The 17238-nt window shown below is 43.7% G+C and overlaps 1 protein-coding gene across 4 annotated transcripts in view; it reads right to left on the reverse strand.

The window, feature by feature from the left end:
• LOC147020773 (5'-3' exonuclease PLD3-like) overlaps window positions 1-17238 on the reverse strand; it is a 72092-nt gene that overhangs the window by 21113 nt on the left and 33741 nt on the right. For all 4 annotated transcript variants that reach the window (XM_085896392.1, XM_085896393.1, XM_085896395.1 and 1 more), the window contains 4 exons: window positions 11703-11886; window positions 8723-8849; window positions 8487-8614; window positions 2586-2786 (listed from right to left, as the gene is read on the reverse strand). In XM_085896392.1, the coding sequence (XP_085752518.1) occupies window positions 2586-2786; window positions 8487-8614; window positions 8723-8849; window positions 11703-11886 (640 nt within the window). The remainder of the gene's footprint in view (window positions 1-2585; window positions 2787-8486; window positions 8615-8722; window positions 8850-11702; window positions 11887-17238) is intronic.

The raw sequence follows: 17238 nt of genomic DNA on the forward strand, positions 1-17238 counted from the left end.
ACCACCATTCAGGTGGTTTCACCTAACAGCTTAGGTGAGATATCTCTGTAAGTATATGTGTAGTTAGGCCCAAACCCGTTGTTTAGAGGGAATAAATGTCATTTATGCGGGCTGCGACTCTTCAGGATAGCCGTTTTTCTTTTACTATCTTTATTTTGGACCAGCCGCCATTACTACCACCACCAACCACGTCTCAACAGCCATCACACAACAACCACCAACCACAACGCCGCTTCACAACAACCACCAACCACAACGCCGCTTCACAACAACAACCACAACGCCGCTTCACAACAACAGCCACGACCTTTACCGTCACAACTCGCCACCATCGCATCACCACCATTCTCGCGCCACTTGTGGGCACCGATACTGGACTCGTGCAGGGCGCGCACCGAGCAGCGTGTTCAGAAACATCACAGACTTTCCGAGAAAAACGGATCAAAAACGACTCACGCCCACTTCTGTTCCGTCCTTTCGGAGAGCGTGGGGCGATTTGGCCCCGCCTCCAGGGCGTTGGAGTGAGGTCGCTATATGCAAATTCATGGATCAAAAAGCATTCACGCCCACTTTTCCTCGGTCCAATGGGGAGCCAGTTAGAGGTGAAGGGTTGGAGGTAAAGGGTCAAAGGTGGGGGAGCGAGGCCACGGGGGATATAAACGGCCGCGCTCGCCAAACAGTTCAGTTCGGAGGGGAGAAGTTCGAGTTCGCGGTTGGGAGTTGTCGGTGGAGCTGGGAAGAAGAGGACGGAGCTGTGGAGAGGTGGCGGCGGCGAAGGCGATCGAGGGGGTGCTCGCGTCGGAGTCGGGGAGCGGCGGAGGGAGAGGCCGGCGGCGCGACCGAGGTCGAGGTGGAGACGCTCGTCGCGGGACCCGAGACAGGGTGATATCCTCCTCCCCCCCGAGCATCAACAACCCCCTCCTGTTTCCCCCCGCGCTGAGATAGTGCGACAAGGGGGCCCCTTTCCCACCCCCTACCAGACACTGTCCGCGAGGCCCACGGAGTTGGGGCGCCACCGCCGCTCTGCGTCTTATCATCAGACGGGTAGGCCCGACACGGTCTCGGCCCCAGGCCCGTCTACCCCCCTCATCCTGGAGGGTGGTTCTTTTTCTTTTGCTTTGGGTATCTGTGTTGTCGGCGCCGTCTGTGAAGTTAAATTGTATAAGTGTTGCCGTGTGCTCGGTAGTTGGATAGCTCTGCATTGTGTTTCTCTTTTATATTTGCTTTTTGTGTAATATTGTGTTTCTTCTCCTTTTACATGTGCTTTTGGTGTAATTGTATATGTGTGCTTCCCGTTCATCGCGAAATAAATGTGAGTTATGTTGAACTGTTTTCCCGCTTCGCTTCGTCTTTTCTTTCATTGAATCTCCATCTTGCTTCACGTAAAGGGTTGGTCGTGGGCTAAAATGCCCGATAATTAATCGAACCGTCGAGGCCGACGAATAACACCGCTCGGTTATCCCGATAGTACGGAACGGGTCGCTTAAAGTGGCCCGTGTCCGAAGTCGACCTGCGGCGAGGTGCGATCGCCCGGTCTACCCTCCGTGTGGGTACTTAGGTAGGTCGAATTTGGGAGCAACCCTCTCCCACGCGGGGGCCGATTGGCACGATCGTGGTGAGACCGAAAGGTCCACCCGTGACTAGTTCCCGGCGTTAGTCCGAGAGGGTCACGACTGGATTGTCCGTCCGGTGGGCGACGTGCCGTGATTCGAGTTACGTGGCCGTTCGCACGCCGGCGGGCGCGAATCCGCAACAATATATAAAAATGTGAAATTGTGGAAACATTTTTTATCATGATGGGTTTGGGGGTGATAAAATATAAATTGATAATTAAAACTTGATATTAAAATAATATATTAAACCTGAAATAAAATGTACTCAAATATATGATACGATTCTTCTTTAGTGTGTATCCATTTGGAATTAACATAATTATATTTCTCCTCTGTATGGAAAGATCATTTGTATATTAAAAGTGTAAACAGGTTGAACTTTGCCAGTAAGTTGAATATAAAGAAGAATTGCCTGTCATGTAAAGCTATCTAAAGAATTTTTTTTATAAAAGACACAAACAAGTTGGAATGTGGATTTAAGAAAATGTCCAGATGTATCCACTAAGCAAGCTCTAGTCGTTTCAAGATAATATATCTTCCCAGTTTTGGGAGAAGCAGACTGACTTTTAACCTACATAAGATGGAAACTTGTTTTAATGGCCATTAGAGTTGGCGTTTGACGTCATTCTTGCATTCTGTGCGATTAATATGTCTGGGTTTGAATATGTGTTCCAACCATTTAAGCAGGAGCTGTCAAAGAAGACTGAAGATGAGGTTCACCTGGAAATTGTCAAGACCGGGCGAACTGGCGTCAGTGCCAGAAAATGATAAAAACTCTTACTGGAAACTATATAAAGGCTAAGATTCTCCAATTATATTGAGAGATCTGGAGTCACATCCATCCAAATTCTGCACAGATTCTGTCTGTCCAGAATCTCCTGTGCACACACATTTAAATCTGTTTGTTCAATAAATGTTTTAAATTGTACTGACGTTGTGTAACTGTATCTGCAGTGTGAAAGAGGAACCAACCGTAAAGAAGAGTGTCGAGGGTGTGCCATTGAGGTTGACATGGAGGGGGTTTTCTTGGTTGATGTTTGTTGAGAATTTCTCCGGCCAGGGTTTGGGAATGGTGGCACCGGGTTGTCCAAGCCACCAGTATTCGAGAAACACCTTCTGTACATCCCGTGCCAAGCAGCTGCAGTTGTACAAAACCACCCCTAATTCTTTTACCTGCCACATTGAATTATATTAGGGTTAACAAAACCATAAGCACATAGTTGTCATTTTATTTTCACAGTCCAGGGTAGTATAGATTACAACCCAAATATATTTACAGAATACAAACAAGCAGAGGTTTTATTTTTACAACAGAGGGGGCATCCCCAGGGAAAAAGTGCCCAGATACTTGAAATGATTTATAAGAAGGCAGAGGTTTTGGGACATGTACCTTGGCACATTTGATAAAATTGGGGGAGATTGGCACAGCAGTTTTTCCCTTCTATGATTTTCAGATGTACACAAAGATACATACAGAGAATTTCCTTTTGGGGGGGGGAGGGAATTTTGCGAGGGAGGGGTGGGGTAGCTTAAAACCTTGTCCAGATCCCAAAGTAGCTACACCCACAATTTGGGACATCCAGGTGCTGCAGTTCAGCCGTGAAAGAATAACGTACAAACAAACACTTGAAAATAGTTACAAGATGAACTGAAATTTGTGATGGCAACATCACCAACAAATCAATTGTAAATTGGTAATAATTGTTTATAAATGTACCCAGGTGCAATGTGGTGTAATATATTTATATATTCACACTGTATGGTCACATTATTGGAATATATACAAGATGTAGAAACGGATCTCGATTTGCTCTAACTACAGTATTGCCACGACACCCCAACCTCCACCAGGGAATGGAAATTGTCTCGGGTGATAATTCTATTCACTAGGGTATTTATGAAGTCGTCGAACAAAAATACAGCAAAAAAAACAAAAAAAAAAACTACATCATTACCCATGATTTGTTATCCCCACTTTTTGAAGAAAAAAAAAACGGGGGATATTGTAATCGGCTCCGTCCGTCTGTCCATCCATCCATCAAGCTATCTCCTCCTAAATGGTTGGGCATAAATTCACCAAACTTAGTAGTTTTGATAAACACAGCACAAAGGTGTGAGAGCATTATTAGCCCCCAATGGACTTGGTCCTTTGATAAACACAGCACAAAGGTGTGAGAGCATTATTAGCCCCCAATGGACTTGGTCCCAAACGAGGGCTTATGGATTGAGTCACGTCTGTCCATGTGTCCATCCGTCCGCAGCCATTTCTCAAACAAGCACGGTCCGACTTTGTTCAAACTTGGCACCAACACAGCACATGATGGCATACATGTGCGCCTCCCTTTATTTTGTGATCTGATCAAAGATGATCGATTGGTGGCCATTTTAGTTGTAAATATATATATATATATATATATATATATATATATATATATATATATATATATATATATATATATATATATATATATATATATATATATATATATATATATGCTCGCCCTTTAACTCCGTACAACAACATCACTAAATTAACGGGGGCTATGACATTTTATATCTTTTTCTACTTGTCATATTTGACCGTGCTCCCTGGGGTGGGGTCACAAGGTCAAATACTGAAAATGTAATTACGGACACATTTTTAAACATTTGAAATGAAACTTTGTATATGCAATCAACCTTGAGAAACGCATGACATATTTAACTATTTTTGGGGGATTTGACTCGCGGTTCATGCCCGGGGGCGGCGGGTGGGGTACCCAGCAGATGATGTAACCTGATATGCTACATCCATATTAGTAATAATAATAATAACAATAATAATAAGCCAACAGTTATATTTACCTACATCCACTGTGATGCATGACCTTTTATTCTGTAGTACTTGACGGAAACACATTTCTTGTAACATTGAGATTTCACTGATTTTTCATAAATTTGTATGAACCATCCACCCTGATCAGTTTTTCAGTTAATGGTGTCTTTCATTTATACTTGCTGAGCATTTCTGGATGAGTAACATCACTTTTGCACCAACAATCCAGCAAAGCATCTATAAGAAACATTCAACCCTTTGCTTATATTCTGTGACTTGACATCATCCTTCCCAGACACTCTTCCATAACTTGCAAGTCCAAGGTACCTGCTAGGTGATGACATATTGCATACAGGTATTCCTCAAAGCAATATCTTTTTCACTGGACACACTTGGTGGAGAATATGATGATAATTTGATGTTTGTTGTATGCAATGTATCATTAAAAGTCTGCATTATTAATATCAGCAGACAAGTTGACACCAAAATGAATTTCAAATCAGAGAGCACACTTGAATAATAAATGCCTTCCCCAATCACAATAAAGAACATGATCTCATCAGCTGTTTCATTACATTTCAGTGCAAGGCAGAATGATGCCAGGTCATCTCACTCATTCTTGTAAATCAATCACCATGTCCAAGAAATAAAAATAATCCTTTCATTGGGAAGATGTTTGGAGCCTCTGGAGGTCCAAGAATTATGGCTGGAAGACTGCATCAGTGGCTGGAGGACCAAGGGTTTCAGCTAGTGGATTGCATCAGTGTCTGGATGTCCAAGGATTATGGCTGAAGGACTGCATCAGTGACTGAAGGACCAAGGATTATGGCTAGCGGATTGCATCAGTGACTAGAAGTCCAAGGATTGTGGCTGGAGGACTGCATCTGTGGCTGAAGGACCAATGGTTAGGGCTGGAGGACCAAGGCTCACCAAGGATTAGGACTCGAAGACTGCATCCGTGAGTATTTTCCTTTGATGTATATCACTGCTTATTGATCTAAACATAAACCTGTGTACCTTTTTCATTATGGTTTTTTCTTGTATACATGATCGAGTAAAATACATCGGTAATGGATCACATATAGCAAAGGTTAACCTGTGGAATCAACTGATCATCATTATTAATTAAATGACATGTTAAATGCATGATATCTGTCACACACAGATAAACCTCCTTTGTAAGGTGTACATCAGGTAAGAAAAATATTCCCTTAACAATAACAACTCGGAATGCGCACACACAAGGTGAAGAGAGACAAATAAAACAAAGGATTACTCTTCTTCACCTTCGACATGGTGCACATTCTTGGTATGCTTGGTTGCATAATTTTCTGGGAGGCATGGAAGTGCCACTGATGCAGTGCCCTCTATCTATTACCACTACACTGGTACTCATTTCGCCAACCTCAGAAGGATGACAGGCTGAGTCAACCCCACCTGGTGTTAATTCAATGGAAGAACGGAGCTCAAGCTCAAGACCCGAAGATCTTAAGCCAGCCACCCTAACCATTAAGCCAACTCCAGGCTTTGGCAAAAATGAACTTATCGTTAAACGAGAAGGGCGCTCGGTAGAGCGCATACCTCCGCCACGTAATGCCTGATCCACGAGAACATATCGGGACCAATCAATACATTTTTGAACTAGAGGGGGAGCACTCGGTAGAGTGCAAAACCTCCGCCGCCAATACTGCTGGGTCACTTAAGTGAACCTGATATCCTATTGATTGTAGGTCAAAACGGATCAGACTCTACTGAACCACGATTGAATAAACTAAACTAGATCGACGCGCATGTAGAAATGCCAAAAAAATAAAATCGAAATTTTTTTGAAAAAAAAAGGTGCAAAATTTGTTTGTTTTTTTCTCTAACAAATTTTTTTTTGGGGGGGTGGGGTTAGAAATCACTTAAAACATGTAGAAATGGCAAAAAAAAATTCAAATATTTTTCAAATAAAATCGAAATTTTTTTGAAAAAAAAGGTGCAAAAATTTTTTTTCTCTAACAAATTTATTTAATTTTGGTTGGAAATCACTTAAAACATGTAGAAATGCAAAAACAAAAATTCAAATATTTTTTCAAAATGGCCGCCATAGCGGCCATATTGGACTTTGGACCAAGTCCAAGATCTAATGGCATGATCCTTGGACCATATCTAATCCCCCCACCAAGTTTTGTCGAAATCTGTCCAGGAGTTTTTCCGTAATACTGTTCACAAACAAACAAACAAACGGGTGAAAACATAACCTCCTTCACCTTCGGTAGCGGAGGTAATTAGATTTTGAAATGTTCTGGTTAAAATATACAACTTTGTCGAACTGTGCTGAATGCCGGTTGGGCATACCAGTCAAGCGTGCAGGTCTTGCAACATCCCTCAAAACATTGGCGGCGTGGGCATACACTCTTAGGAACAGGCATGCATAACTTGTACTCAAACAACATTCAAGGTATAACATCAACTCCTGGTTAATTTAGATGTTAAAATCTTATGCTTATCTGAGATAACTTTTTTGAACCAAGTTTGCTGGGGGGGCGCAATGTTAAACAAGGCAGCCGGGGGAGTGACGCACACACACACAACGGAGATGGATACTTTGAGACCAGGTCGGTCTCCAATCCATTTCCTGAAACCCACCCATGTGTGGATGTAGTAGTCAACAACAGCAACTTGCGCGCGCTCGCACGCACGCATGCACACACATGAAGGTGGATACATTAAGACCTGGGAGTGCTCCGTTCCACCTTCTGAAACCCGCATGTGAAGATAACAAGCAAGGAGACACAGTTGGGAACTTGGAACGAGAGCAGACTTTTGGCCTCATAGAATGGTTGATCAACCAACGATGTATTTGTATCCTTGATGAGTAGCCAATCAGCTTGTACAAAGGTGCTTGAAATTCTACCTCATCAATAATTTTGAGGGAATTTTTCTTTGTGGCATAGCTCACCAAAAGCCATAAATCATGTTTCCTGCTTTCATGAATGCGCTGATCAAAAAGATGACAACAAATAAGAGAACAAAGAGGGTGGAACAGAAAATGGTGAGCAAAGACATCAAGCCTGATTAATTCTGGACAAATGGCTACATCGCATAGTGGGGTCTTTCAGTCAAAGACATCGATATTACAAAGCACCTTTAGGGTGGGGGGTGGGGGGAGGGGGCAAAGGTTTTGATGAACAAGGCTATTAGGAATGCTGAACCACACCGGCGACCAACGCATCCTAAAGAATGAGAGAGATCATTGAACACATAGTGCCAACACAGTCTTGAGAAACAAAGACATGGGTAGGGTCCGCGAGCGACAAATTTGATTGGTCGAGATGATGTAAAATGCCATAATATTTTGTACAACTACTAAACGGAAGGATTTTGAAAGTGCTAAAAATGTGATTAGTGTTATACATTATTCAAGTATTTAATTTTTAAAGGTTGCAGGAAAAAAAAAATTCGGAAATTTACCACCGTTGATGCAGCGTCTTTTTCGCCACCTTATTTAACACATTACATAAGTTCCTAGTGCCTGTTGTTTGTGCCCTTTGAAAATCATTCCAAACGCGAACCTTACTGTTTTTAAGGATGTTATAATTTTGTTTAACTGCCACACAGGCAGACTGAATTTTAAAAAACGTATCTCACTCCTTTCTGCACCTGCACGTTCGGGACATATTCAGAGCCAAAGAACTGCTAACTACGGGTTGGCTTTCCGATTTGTGTTCAAAATATGAAATTAAGTTGTTCCTCGATCATAAACTGATAGACAGACAGACAAAGTGATCCAATTGCTTTACCCCGCTTTTCGCTTCATACGTGCGGGGTTTCCGAAAGGATTACAAAAACTTCCACTCCAATGAAAGAACTGTGTGTCCAAAGCTGTTGTAGTACTCCTTGTAAAGCAATGTTTGCATTGTTTTTCTAACTATATGTACAGGCTTTGTTACAAGTGTAAAGAAGGTTCCACATCAAAATGAAGCACCCTCGCACATGGATTTTCATAATCCAACAAAGACTGTGTGTGTGGACATTTCAAAGCCAATAAAACAAACGTCGATGGGATAAAGTACCTGCGTGAGGGAACGCCAGTCCATGTTGGCACTGCCGACGTAAATGTGTTTTAGGTCGACGACCCACATCTTGGTGTGAAGCACCCCGGTGGTGAGCTTGTCAAAATCGACCGCTCGCACCGTTGCGCCTGCACGTAGATGACCCGAAACACAGAGAGAGCATATTCCCAGATTAGTGTAAGCTACACCAAGATCCAGTGGGTTGTGGATGTACATAGTAAACCTAGTTGACTTGCCTTTATTTTCCAGATCTTGAACATCTTTTTTGGAGCGTTTTCTGGAGTTTTTAGATCCATCAGTGGCAATTTGAATGGCAACACCTTTAGAGGGTAAGCTCAGAAATTTATCAAACACCTGCTTGCCCTGTACACACACAACGCACATGATTTTCCTTAAATTTTGAACATTGTAAATGTCAAGACAAAAATACTTTTTCAGTCTCACAGCACAGATTCATACGAAGGCAAGACCTGATGTTTGGCTGGGTGCATTAAACCAATGCAAATGTTTCCATTTATCTGTGGAGAAAAAAAAATGTGCATTGAAGACCATCGACATATTACGCACACCAAAATGGAAAGGAAAGATTTACATTTACAAAGGATAGAGCACGGACAACGTTGGGAAGGCAATGGCAAACCATCCAGTACAACCCATGCCAAGAAACTGCTTCAACAGCACCAATGCTCTGCAAAGAGTATGGTACATCAAAAAATAAAAAAATAGGATCACCTATCCTGTAGGTCACCTGGATCACCTAAACTGCCCACAGACCCTGATTTTTTTTTTTTAATGCCATGAACAAACTTTGGTACATCACGGGTGATGAAGACTGTGGTCAAGTTTCATCAAGATTGTGTGTATAGTTTTTGAGAAGAGAGCAAATACCTATTTCGGGGGGGGGGGTGTCCCCCTCCCCAATAGACCCCTTTAATGAGTGCTTTTGATGGCAATACACTTTGGTACATCACCAATGATAAAGGTTTTGGTCAAGTTTCATCAAAACCGTGTGTGTAGTTTCAGAGAAGAGAGAAAATGCCTATTTTCTTTTTTTAGGGGGGGTCCCCCCCCCCCCGGAGACCCCTTAATGAGTGCAGATTTAGATGTGGTCGATAAACTTTGGTACATCACGGGAGATTAAGGTTGTGGTCAACTTTCATCAAAATGTGTCTGTAGCTTCGGAGAAGAGAACAAGTACCTATTTGGGGGGGGGGGTCATCCCCTCCCTCGTAGACCCCTTTAATGAGCGCAGATTTTGATGTGGTTGATACGCTTTGGTACAACGTGGGTGATGAAGGTTATGGTCAAGTTACATCAAAATTGTTTGTGTAGTTTTGGAAAAGAGAGCAAATACCAAATTTTTTGGGGGGGGTGAGACCCCCCCCCCCAGTAGACTTCTTTAATGAGAGCATATTTTGATGTGGTCGATACATGTTGGTACAACACGGGTGATGAAGGTTGTGGTCAAGTGTTATCAAAATTGTGTGTGTAGTTTTTAGAGAAGAGAGCAAATACCTATTTTTTTTTTGGTTGGGGGGGGGGTCAAAAAAACTCCCCATAGACCCCCTCGATGAGCACAGGTTTTGATGCAGCCAATACAACTTCGTTAAGCATCAGATATGAAGGTTGTGGCCAAGTTTCATCAATAACGTGTGTTTGGTTCAAGCGATAATGACTTGAAATGTTTCCGGACTGACTGACTCATTGACTCACTCACTCATCTACGTACGGACACTGCTCGATCGCGTAAGCTCACGTGACTAAAGTCCAGGTGAGCTAAAAATGTACGAATAAATAAATACATAAATAAATGTCCTGTATGTATGCATGTACATTTGATAATTATAGAATCAAATACGGATGCACCAATCTCCATCCAAATTCTGCAAATGTGCTTGGGGTCCCCAGGGTCAGATGATGAGCACAAATTAATTCCCTCCTTATCCTCAACCACTGGCCCAAAATGGAGGGAGGTGGTATTGACACCATATTTCGCTCCTGAACGTAACGAGTATCAATTACTCGTGCAGCAATTGGAGTGGTCAAAGACAAGATCAATTGCTGCATGCCTACCCTTCACAAGAGACACCATGGGATATCTAGCATCCACCAATGACCAATGCTGACAGATGCGTCCTCCGGATTAAGGTCCATATAATGGACATGGGGCACACATTGATGGCTTGCACTTCATGCGAAACACCAGGGTGACTGTTAATAGCTGGGTTGAGATTCAAACTCAGGCTAAGAAGCTCAACAGTGAGTCAGCACTTCCATGTTCTGCAGGTAGTGCTCGTGATACAACCAAACCGAAGCAGGAAATGCGGTCAGGATAGCATAAATACACAATGACCTACAATTTTCAAAAGACAATGAAAATTTGAACATCCCCAAATTAATTGCAGACTGGACATCTGGCTGTATATCCCAATCAAAGGTACGATGTGCTCCGTGGTAGATCACGCCCTTGCTGCACTATCTTGGAAAAACAGCTTCAATAAAGTCCGACACCAAGAAGGCATCGAGTGAGATTAAACCAAGCAGACGAGCACACTATCACACTAGAACGGAACTGGGTAGAGCGCATACCTCTACCAGGCTGAACAGTTTACATTTTGTATCCCATTGATAGGCCGGATCTGGATCCGGACCTCAACCAAAATCGAATCGGCTTGTTGTTGTCACCTGACCAACTCATCCAAAACTTTTTGAAACATCATGCTACTTATCGTTTTTGGCCCGATCTCTCAAGAGCAACGAATCACTTGATAATTAAAAAATTCTCGTACTCGGATTCGGATCTTCACCAAAATCGAATCAATTAGTCCTCGTCACACACCCAACCTGTTCAACAAGTTTCTTCCGAATCTGTCAACAGCTTTTTGAGATATCCTGCTCACAGACAAACAGTGGTGAATACATAACCTCCACCCACCTTGGGTAATGAACGATGATGTTGGCTTGCTGTTGCATTTTGCCTTTTCATGATTCCAGGTTTTTTTCATTAACAAAGAATTAACAAATCATTAACAAAGAACTACATACTGCACCAGTTTTTGCTCCCAATGTGTTTGTAAATTTCCCTGATCATCTTGTGTTCACTACATTTCTACAAAAAGGCGATGGATTTGTAAATAAAGTACAATTATTATTTAAAAAAAAATAAGATCAGGTAATTACAAGTGAGGGAGACAAAATTCACAATAAGGGATGCACCTGCCATGCAGAGGTAAAATTAAGGCCGAGGTCAGAATCCCGTAGCGTCCAATAAAATGAGGCCACATCGAGAGAAGTTTTTGCCGACCCGAGCAGCTCCAACCACGTCTGGAAGATGGAGTTGTGCTCGGGCGAAGGAGCTGGATAGTGCAAGCCCTCAGGAATACTCTCGAGCAAAACGACACTAATTGTGGGAGGGAAAAATTGAACAAAGGGAACAAACATGGAGATATAATTTAATTTAAGAATCCATATATTTATTACAAATGGGTGAGGGGTGGGGGTCGAGGTTAGAGAGGTTATGTATGTGTGAATCATCAATTATACACCATTTCATTGATATTATTGTTAACCATCATGTCTTTGAGACCAATTTTGATAAAATAACAGCAAATAAACGAGGACACTCGGTAGAGCACATTACCTCCATTACTTTATGCCTGATCCATGAAAACATATCGGGCCCAATACAGTTTTGAGTTATCATGCTATACAGTACTATATCGTTTTTTGTCCCTATCTCTCAACGGTGAAGAATCACTTTGAAAACTAAATAATTATCGTATCCAGATCCGGATTCGGATCTTCACCAAAATCGAGTCAATTCGTCCTTGCGACACACCCAACCTGTCCACCAAGTTTCGTCCAGATCCGGACAACAACTTTTTGAGATATCGTGCTCTATATATTGGTTTCGCCCAATCTCTCCATGGTGAAGAATCACTTATATCCTGTACACAAACAGATATAAAGGGGTGTAAACATAACCTCCGTCACCTCCGGTGGCGTAGGTAACAATTTGTTAAAAAAATTGGAGTCATTGAAAATATGTTAGAGCTCGACTTTTAACAAGATTTTACTGCATTTTCCAGAACATTTTCAACAGTGTGTATGTGTGTGTGTGTGCGTGCGTGCGTCGGGTCGCTCACCTGAATTTTTTTTCATTTACAGACGCTTTTCGACGGTTCTGTGATTTTTCCCAGTGTCGTGGCTTGGATATCCATCGGCACGCAAACTTACCGTGCTTCCCCATTGTCTCGGGTCGCTCACCTGCATTTAATTTTTTTTTTCATTCATTTATATATTTTCATTTACAGATGTATTCCGAGAGTTCTGTGATTTTTTCCCAGTGTAGCTTCGATGTCCGTCGGCATGTGAAATGACTGTGCCTCCCCATTGTCTCGGGTCGCTTGCCTGCATTTATTTTGTTTCATTTATTTATATTTTCATTTGCGAATGCATTCCACTGGTTCTGTGAAACCCACCGTGAGGTGGGTCTGTTAGGTTGGCCATGGGGCGGAGCATGCCAGGCAACCATCAAAGGCCAATGGGTGACCTCCCCCCTTGGCAGGTTGTGCAGCGAAGGGAGCTGTTGTGGTTTTGGGGGTGAGGATGGGGAGTCAAGGATTTCCCTAAAGATGGAACTTTGTGCTGCAGGCACACAGACACACACTGCTACACCTCCACTGCCATGCTTAGGACCTCCCCTTGCCGAGTTGAGACCACACCTGCAGGTAATTGAGATGCCATGGCCTTGCAGGGAATGACTGGTGGTTTTGGAAATGGTTATTGTTGAGTTTGTGAGAATGTTCCACTTGGTCCTGTGTAACTTGCTATGTGCTACGGAAGGCAGATAGTAGTAGCCTCCAAAATAGAGGTAGTTTTCAAAATTGGGAATTTTGCCTCAGCTGACAGCTCGAGCTGGTGACATCTACTGGGGGATGTGGTCAATCAGACAAGTTTAATTTGATAAGATAAATTGTGGTTACGGTAGGCCTGTTTCTAAGCCCATCCCCCATGCAGCAGGAGATGGGGTTTTGCGATCACGGGTGTGTGCGTACGTGTGTGCGTGCGTGCGTGCGCGACCAAACTGTACCATTTTTTTTACCATTTGAGCTTTTGTCATCAAATTTTCAACAAAGCTTTATTATGAGAATATGGAGAAGACAAATTAATAATTTGATCAAAAGGTCAAAGGTCAGCATCATAGAAAATCGTTCATTTTCATCGAAATGACCTGAAATTTTAATTATAATTTCAGTTTTTGTTATCAAACGTTCACCAAAGCTTATGATGAGAATATATAGAGGACAAATTAATAATCTAGTTAAAAGGTCACAAGTACCATTTAGTATACAGAAAAAGAAGAAGTCTGAATACAAAGTGGATGGGCATTGTATTTTCAGATGCTTTGCAGGGAAACGGGTTTGTTTGTTTTTTTTTTGTATACCTTGTCGAGGCTCGTATGAGAGAGAACACACAACGCACAGCAAGGGGGGCATGAGACAAGAGGGGAGGGAGTGGGAAGAACAAAACAGTGGGGAACAGAGACATTAGATCTGTGGAAGGGAGAGGGATGGGGCGGGGAACATGGGGAATATAAGATGGACATAACAGTACAGGGACTTTCAGGAAGGAAAGCAGGTAATTTGAAGGCGGTGGGCTTGCGTGGATTATAGGGGGGTAGAAAAGATCGAGGATTTGGATGGGGGATGACAAGAGGTGGGGGTGACCAGCTGCTTTGAAAAAACAGCTGTTCTCCTGGAGGGAAGAATGGGATTGAATAGAGTGAGGGAGTTTATTCCAAAGGCGGGAAAAAAGAAGAATGAAAGAGTGAAGTTGAGCAGTGATTCGTGATTTTGGTAGTTTTACCAGAAGGGGGTTGTTGGCGGACTTTGAGTGCATGGCGGAAATGTGGTGGGGACAAATCGCAGAGAGAGCAGGGGGGGTGTGACTGGAGAGGAGACGGTAGAAGACAGAAAGACCACCGACCAGCCAGCGGTGAGAGAGTAGGAGGCCGAAAGACTCAGCCTCATCGCGGGAGATGCCAATGATCCGAAAAGCCTTGGTTTCCACAGCGTGAAGCCGAGAAAGGTGGGAGGCAGGAGCACCAGCCCAGAGGGGAGAGCAGTACTCCATCAGGCTGTGGACAAAAAGCTTATAAGTGGTCAGGAGCTTAGGTGGGTCGAGGAAGGACTTTGCACGACGGAGGAGTCCCAGTCGGCGACTGACTTTGGAGGCAAGGTTTGAAATGTGGCTTTTCCAGGAAAGATCATGGCAGATAGTGAGACCCAGAAGCTTGAAAGAAAGGACTTCTTCCAGAGGATTGTTGAGAAATTAGATGGGAGGGTTTCTGAACAGTCCTTTCGAAGAGACTGTGAGAGTGTGAGATTTGTCCAGGATTGAAAGACATGTTCCACGTGTTGGATCAGTGTGATTTTATCCAGATCTGCAGAGAGTGAAGAAGCTGCTGCTTGCCGGTCTGAGGGATGACAGATGGTACGGCAGAGGGTGGATTCATCAACAAAGAGATATAGAGGATTTTCCAGAGTCAGAGAGGTCATTGATGAAAACCAGAAAAAACAGGACCCAGAATGCTGCCTTGAGGAACTCCAGCCTGGACAGGAAGAGGGGATGAAATAACTCCATTTTAGGGACACACGGTGACTGCGACAGGAGAGGAAGTCTGCGAGCCATGAGTGAAGATGGCCTTGGATACCATAGGAAGAAAGTTTGGTGAGCAGTGCAGCGTGCCAGACTCAGTGTGACCACTCCTTGGCTTTTTTCACAAGATCTTGGCTATTCGTTGTTCACCTTGGCGTCTTGGTTTTCTATTATCATCGTTTTTCCGAAACCTTGTGAATTCTTGGCTTTTTTCATTGGCTCACCTTGGCATTTATGAAAATGAGGAGTGGTCACACTGGCCAGACTGTGTCAAAAGCACGTGATATGTCTAGGGATATGGCTCTGATTTCATGTCTAGTATTGAGGACCTCCATCCATTGTTGGGAGAGCAGAAGCAGAATATCCAGTGTAGAGTGACGTGGTCTGAAACCAAATTGATGATCAGAAATCAAGCCATTGGAGAAGAGGAAGGATTTAATATCTGAAGCAATGATCGATTCCATAACCTTGCTGATGATTGGAAGAAGGCCGATTTGTCTGTCGTTGCAGGGATCTGTTTTTGCACCTTTTTTGTGCAGGGCAGTGATGTTTGCTGATTTCCAAGCAGATGGCAGATGATCTTGGCCAAATGAGAGGGTGAATAGAACAGAGAGAGGGTGAGCAAGAGCAGAAGAGCAGGTTTTTAGGACACGTGGGCTGATGCCGTCTGGACCGGTTGCAGAATCTGAGTCGAGGTTTGACAGCAAGCTTTCCACCTTGTCAGAAGAAAAGGACACATAGTCCAAGGACATTTGGGTGTGACTGGGTAAGGTGGGTGGAGAAAGCGATGGGTTTTGGACATAAGATTTAGCTGCAAACACTGAGTTTAGGCATTCAGCTTTTTCACGTGCGGTATCAGTAGTGCGGCCATTTGAGGTAAGGGAGGGGATGGAGGGGGAACATACACCAGAAACAGATTTGATTAGACGCCACAAGGATTTTGAGGAGGGAGAGAGGTTTGAGAGTTCAGACTTGAGATGAGAAAGATGTTGTTTTCTGGCTCTCCTGAGGGTAGATACACACTTGTTCCGATCTTTATGGAAGGAACTGAGATTACCCTCAGTTGGGTTTGCTTTCCATGAGCCAAAGGCAAGTTGTTTCAGGACAACTGCCTCGTCACAAGCTTCTGTGAACCAACGGCGGGAGGAAGGGCAGGACAACTGAAGACGAGAGGGGATGAATCTGTGCATGAGGGAGAGCAAGTTTCTTCGAAAGAATTCCCAGGATGAGTTGATGTTGGAGAAAGTAGCGATAGGAGACCAGTCTATAAGTTTGATGGCTGCTTGGAGACCCTGCCAGTCGGCTTGAGTGAAATTCCAGACTCGACGGCGGTGAGGTGGTTCTCTGATAATAGCCAGAGAGATGTCCACTTTAACAAGGACGTGGTTAGAAGAACTGATTGGAGCGGTGGAAGAGCAGCAGATATTGTCAGGGAAATTTGTCAAAATCAGATCCAGAAGAGATGGAGTACCATTGGTTGAGTTCCGGGTCAGGAAGTTGACCGATTGAGTCAGTCCCAATGAGTCGCAGAAAGTTTTTGCTGAGGTGCCATGACAGGTGAGAGAGGTACCCACACCGAGCCAACTGGCATGATGACAATTGAAGTCGCCACATATGAGGAAGAGGAGAGAGTTTGGATGAGAAGATAGAAGTTGGTTCCTGTTTTCGGATAGTGAAGTGTAGACGGAGTCATCACTGTTTGGTGGACGGTACAGTACACATATAAACATGAGGTGGGAGTGGAGGGGAAGCCGTAACCAGAGGTGTTCCTGTGTGGGGGAGTGAGGGCAGTGCATGGAGAGTGAGGAATAGAGTCTTTGATGAAGAGAGCAACTCCTCCACCAGGACGAGGCTCAGGTCTGTCATACCGGAGGAGGGAGTAACCAGGGAGAGATACTTGGGAGTCAGACACGTCTTGGAGGTGGAAAGTTTCTGTTCGGCAGATTATGTCTGGTTTGTCAGTGGCAACCTGTATGGAAAGATCTGAAAGGTTTGAGCGAAGGCCCCAGATATCTGAGGTCCACACTTTTAATGAAGAGCTGGGGGAGGAGGCTTTGGGTGCAGGAGGTGGGAGGGGAGGGGGAGGGTAGGA

This window comes from Eptatretus burgeri, chromosome 9 (assembly GCF_056783735.1).
Source record: "Eptatretus burgeri isolate ZD-2024b chromosome 9, Ebu_testis_v1, whole genome shotgun sequence".
Classification (NCBI taxonomy): domain Eukaryota; kingdom Metazoa; phylum Chordata; class Myxini; order Myxiniformes; family Myxinidae; genus Eptatretus; species Eptatretus burgeri.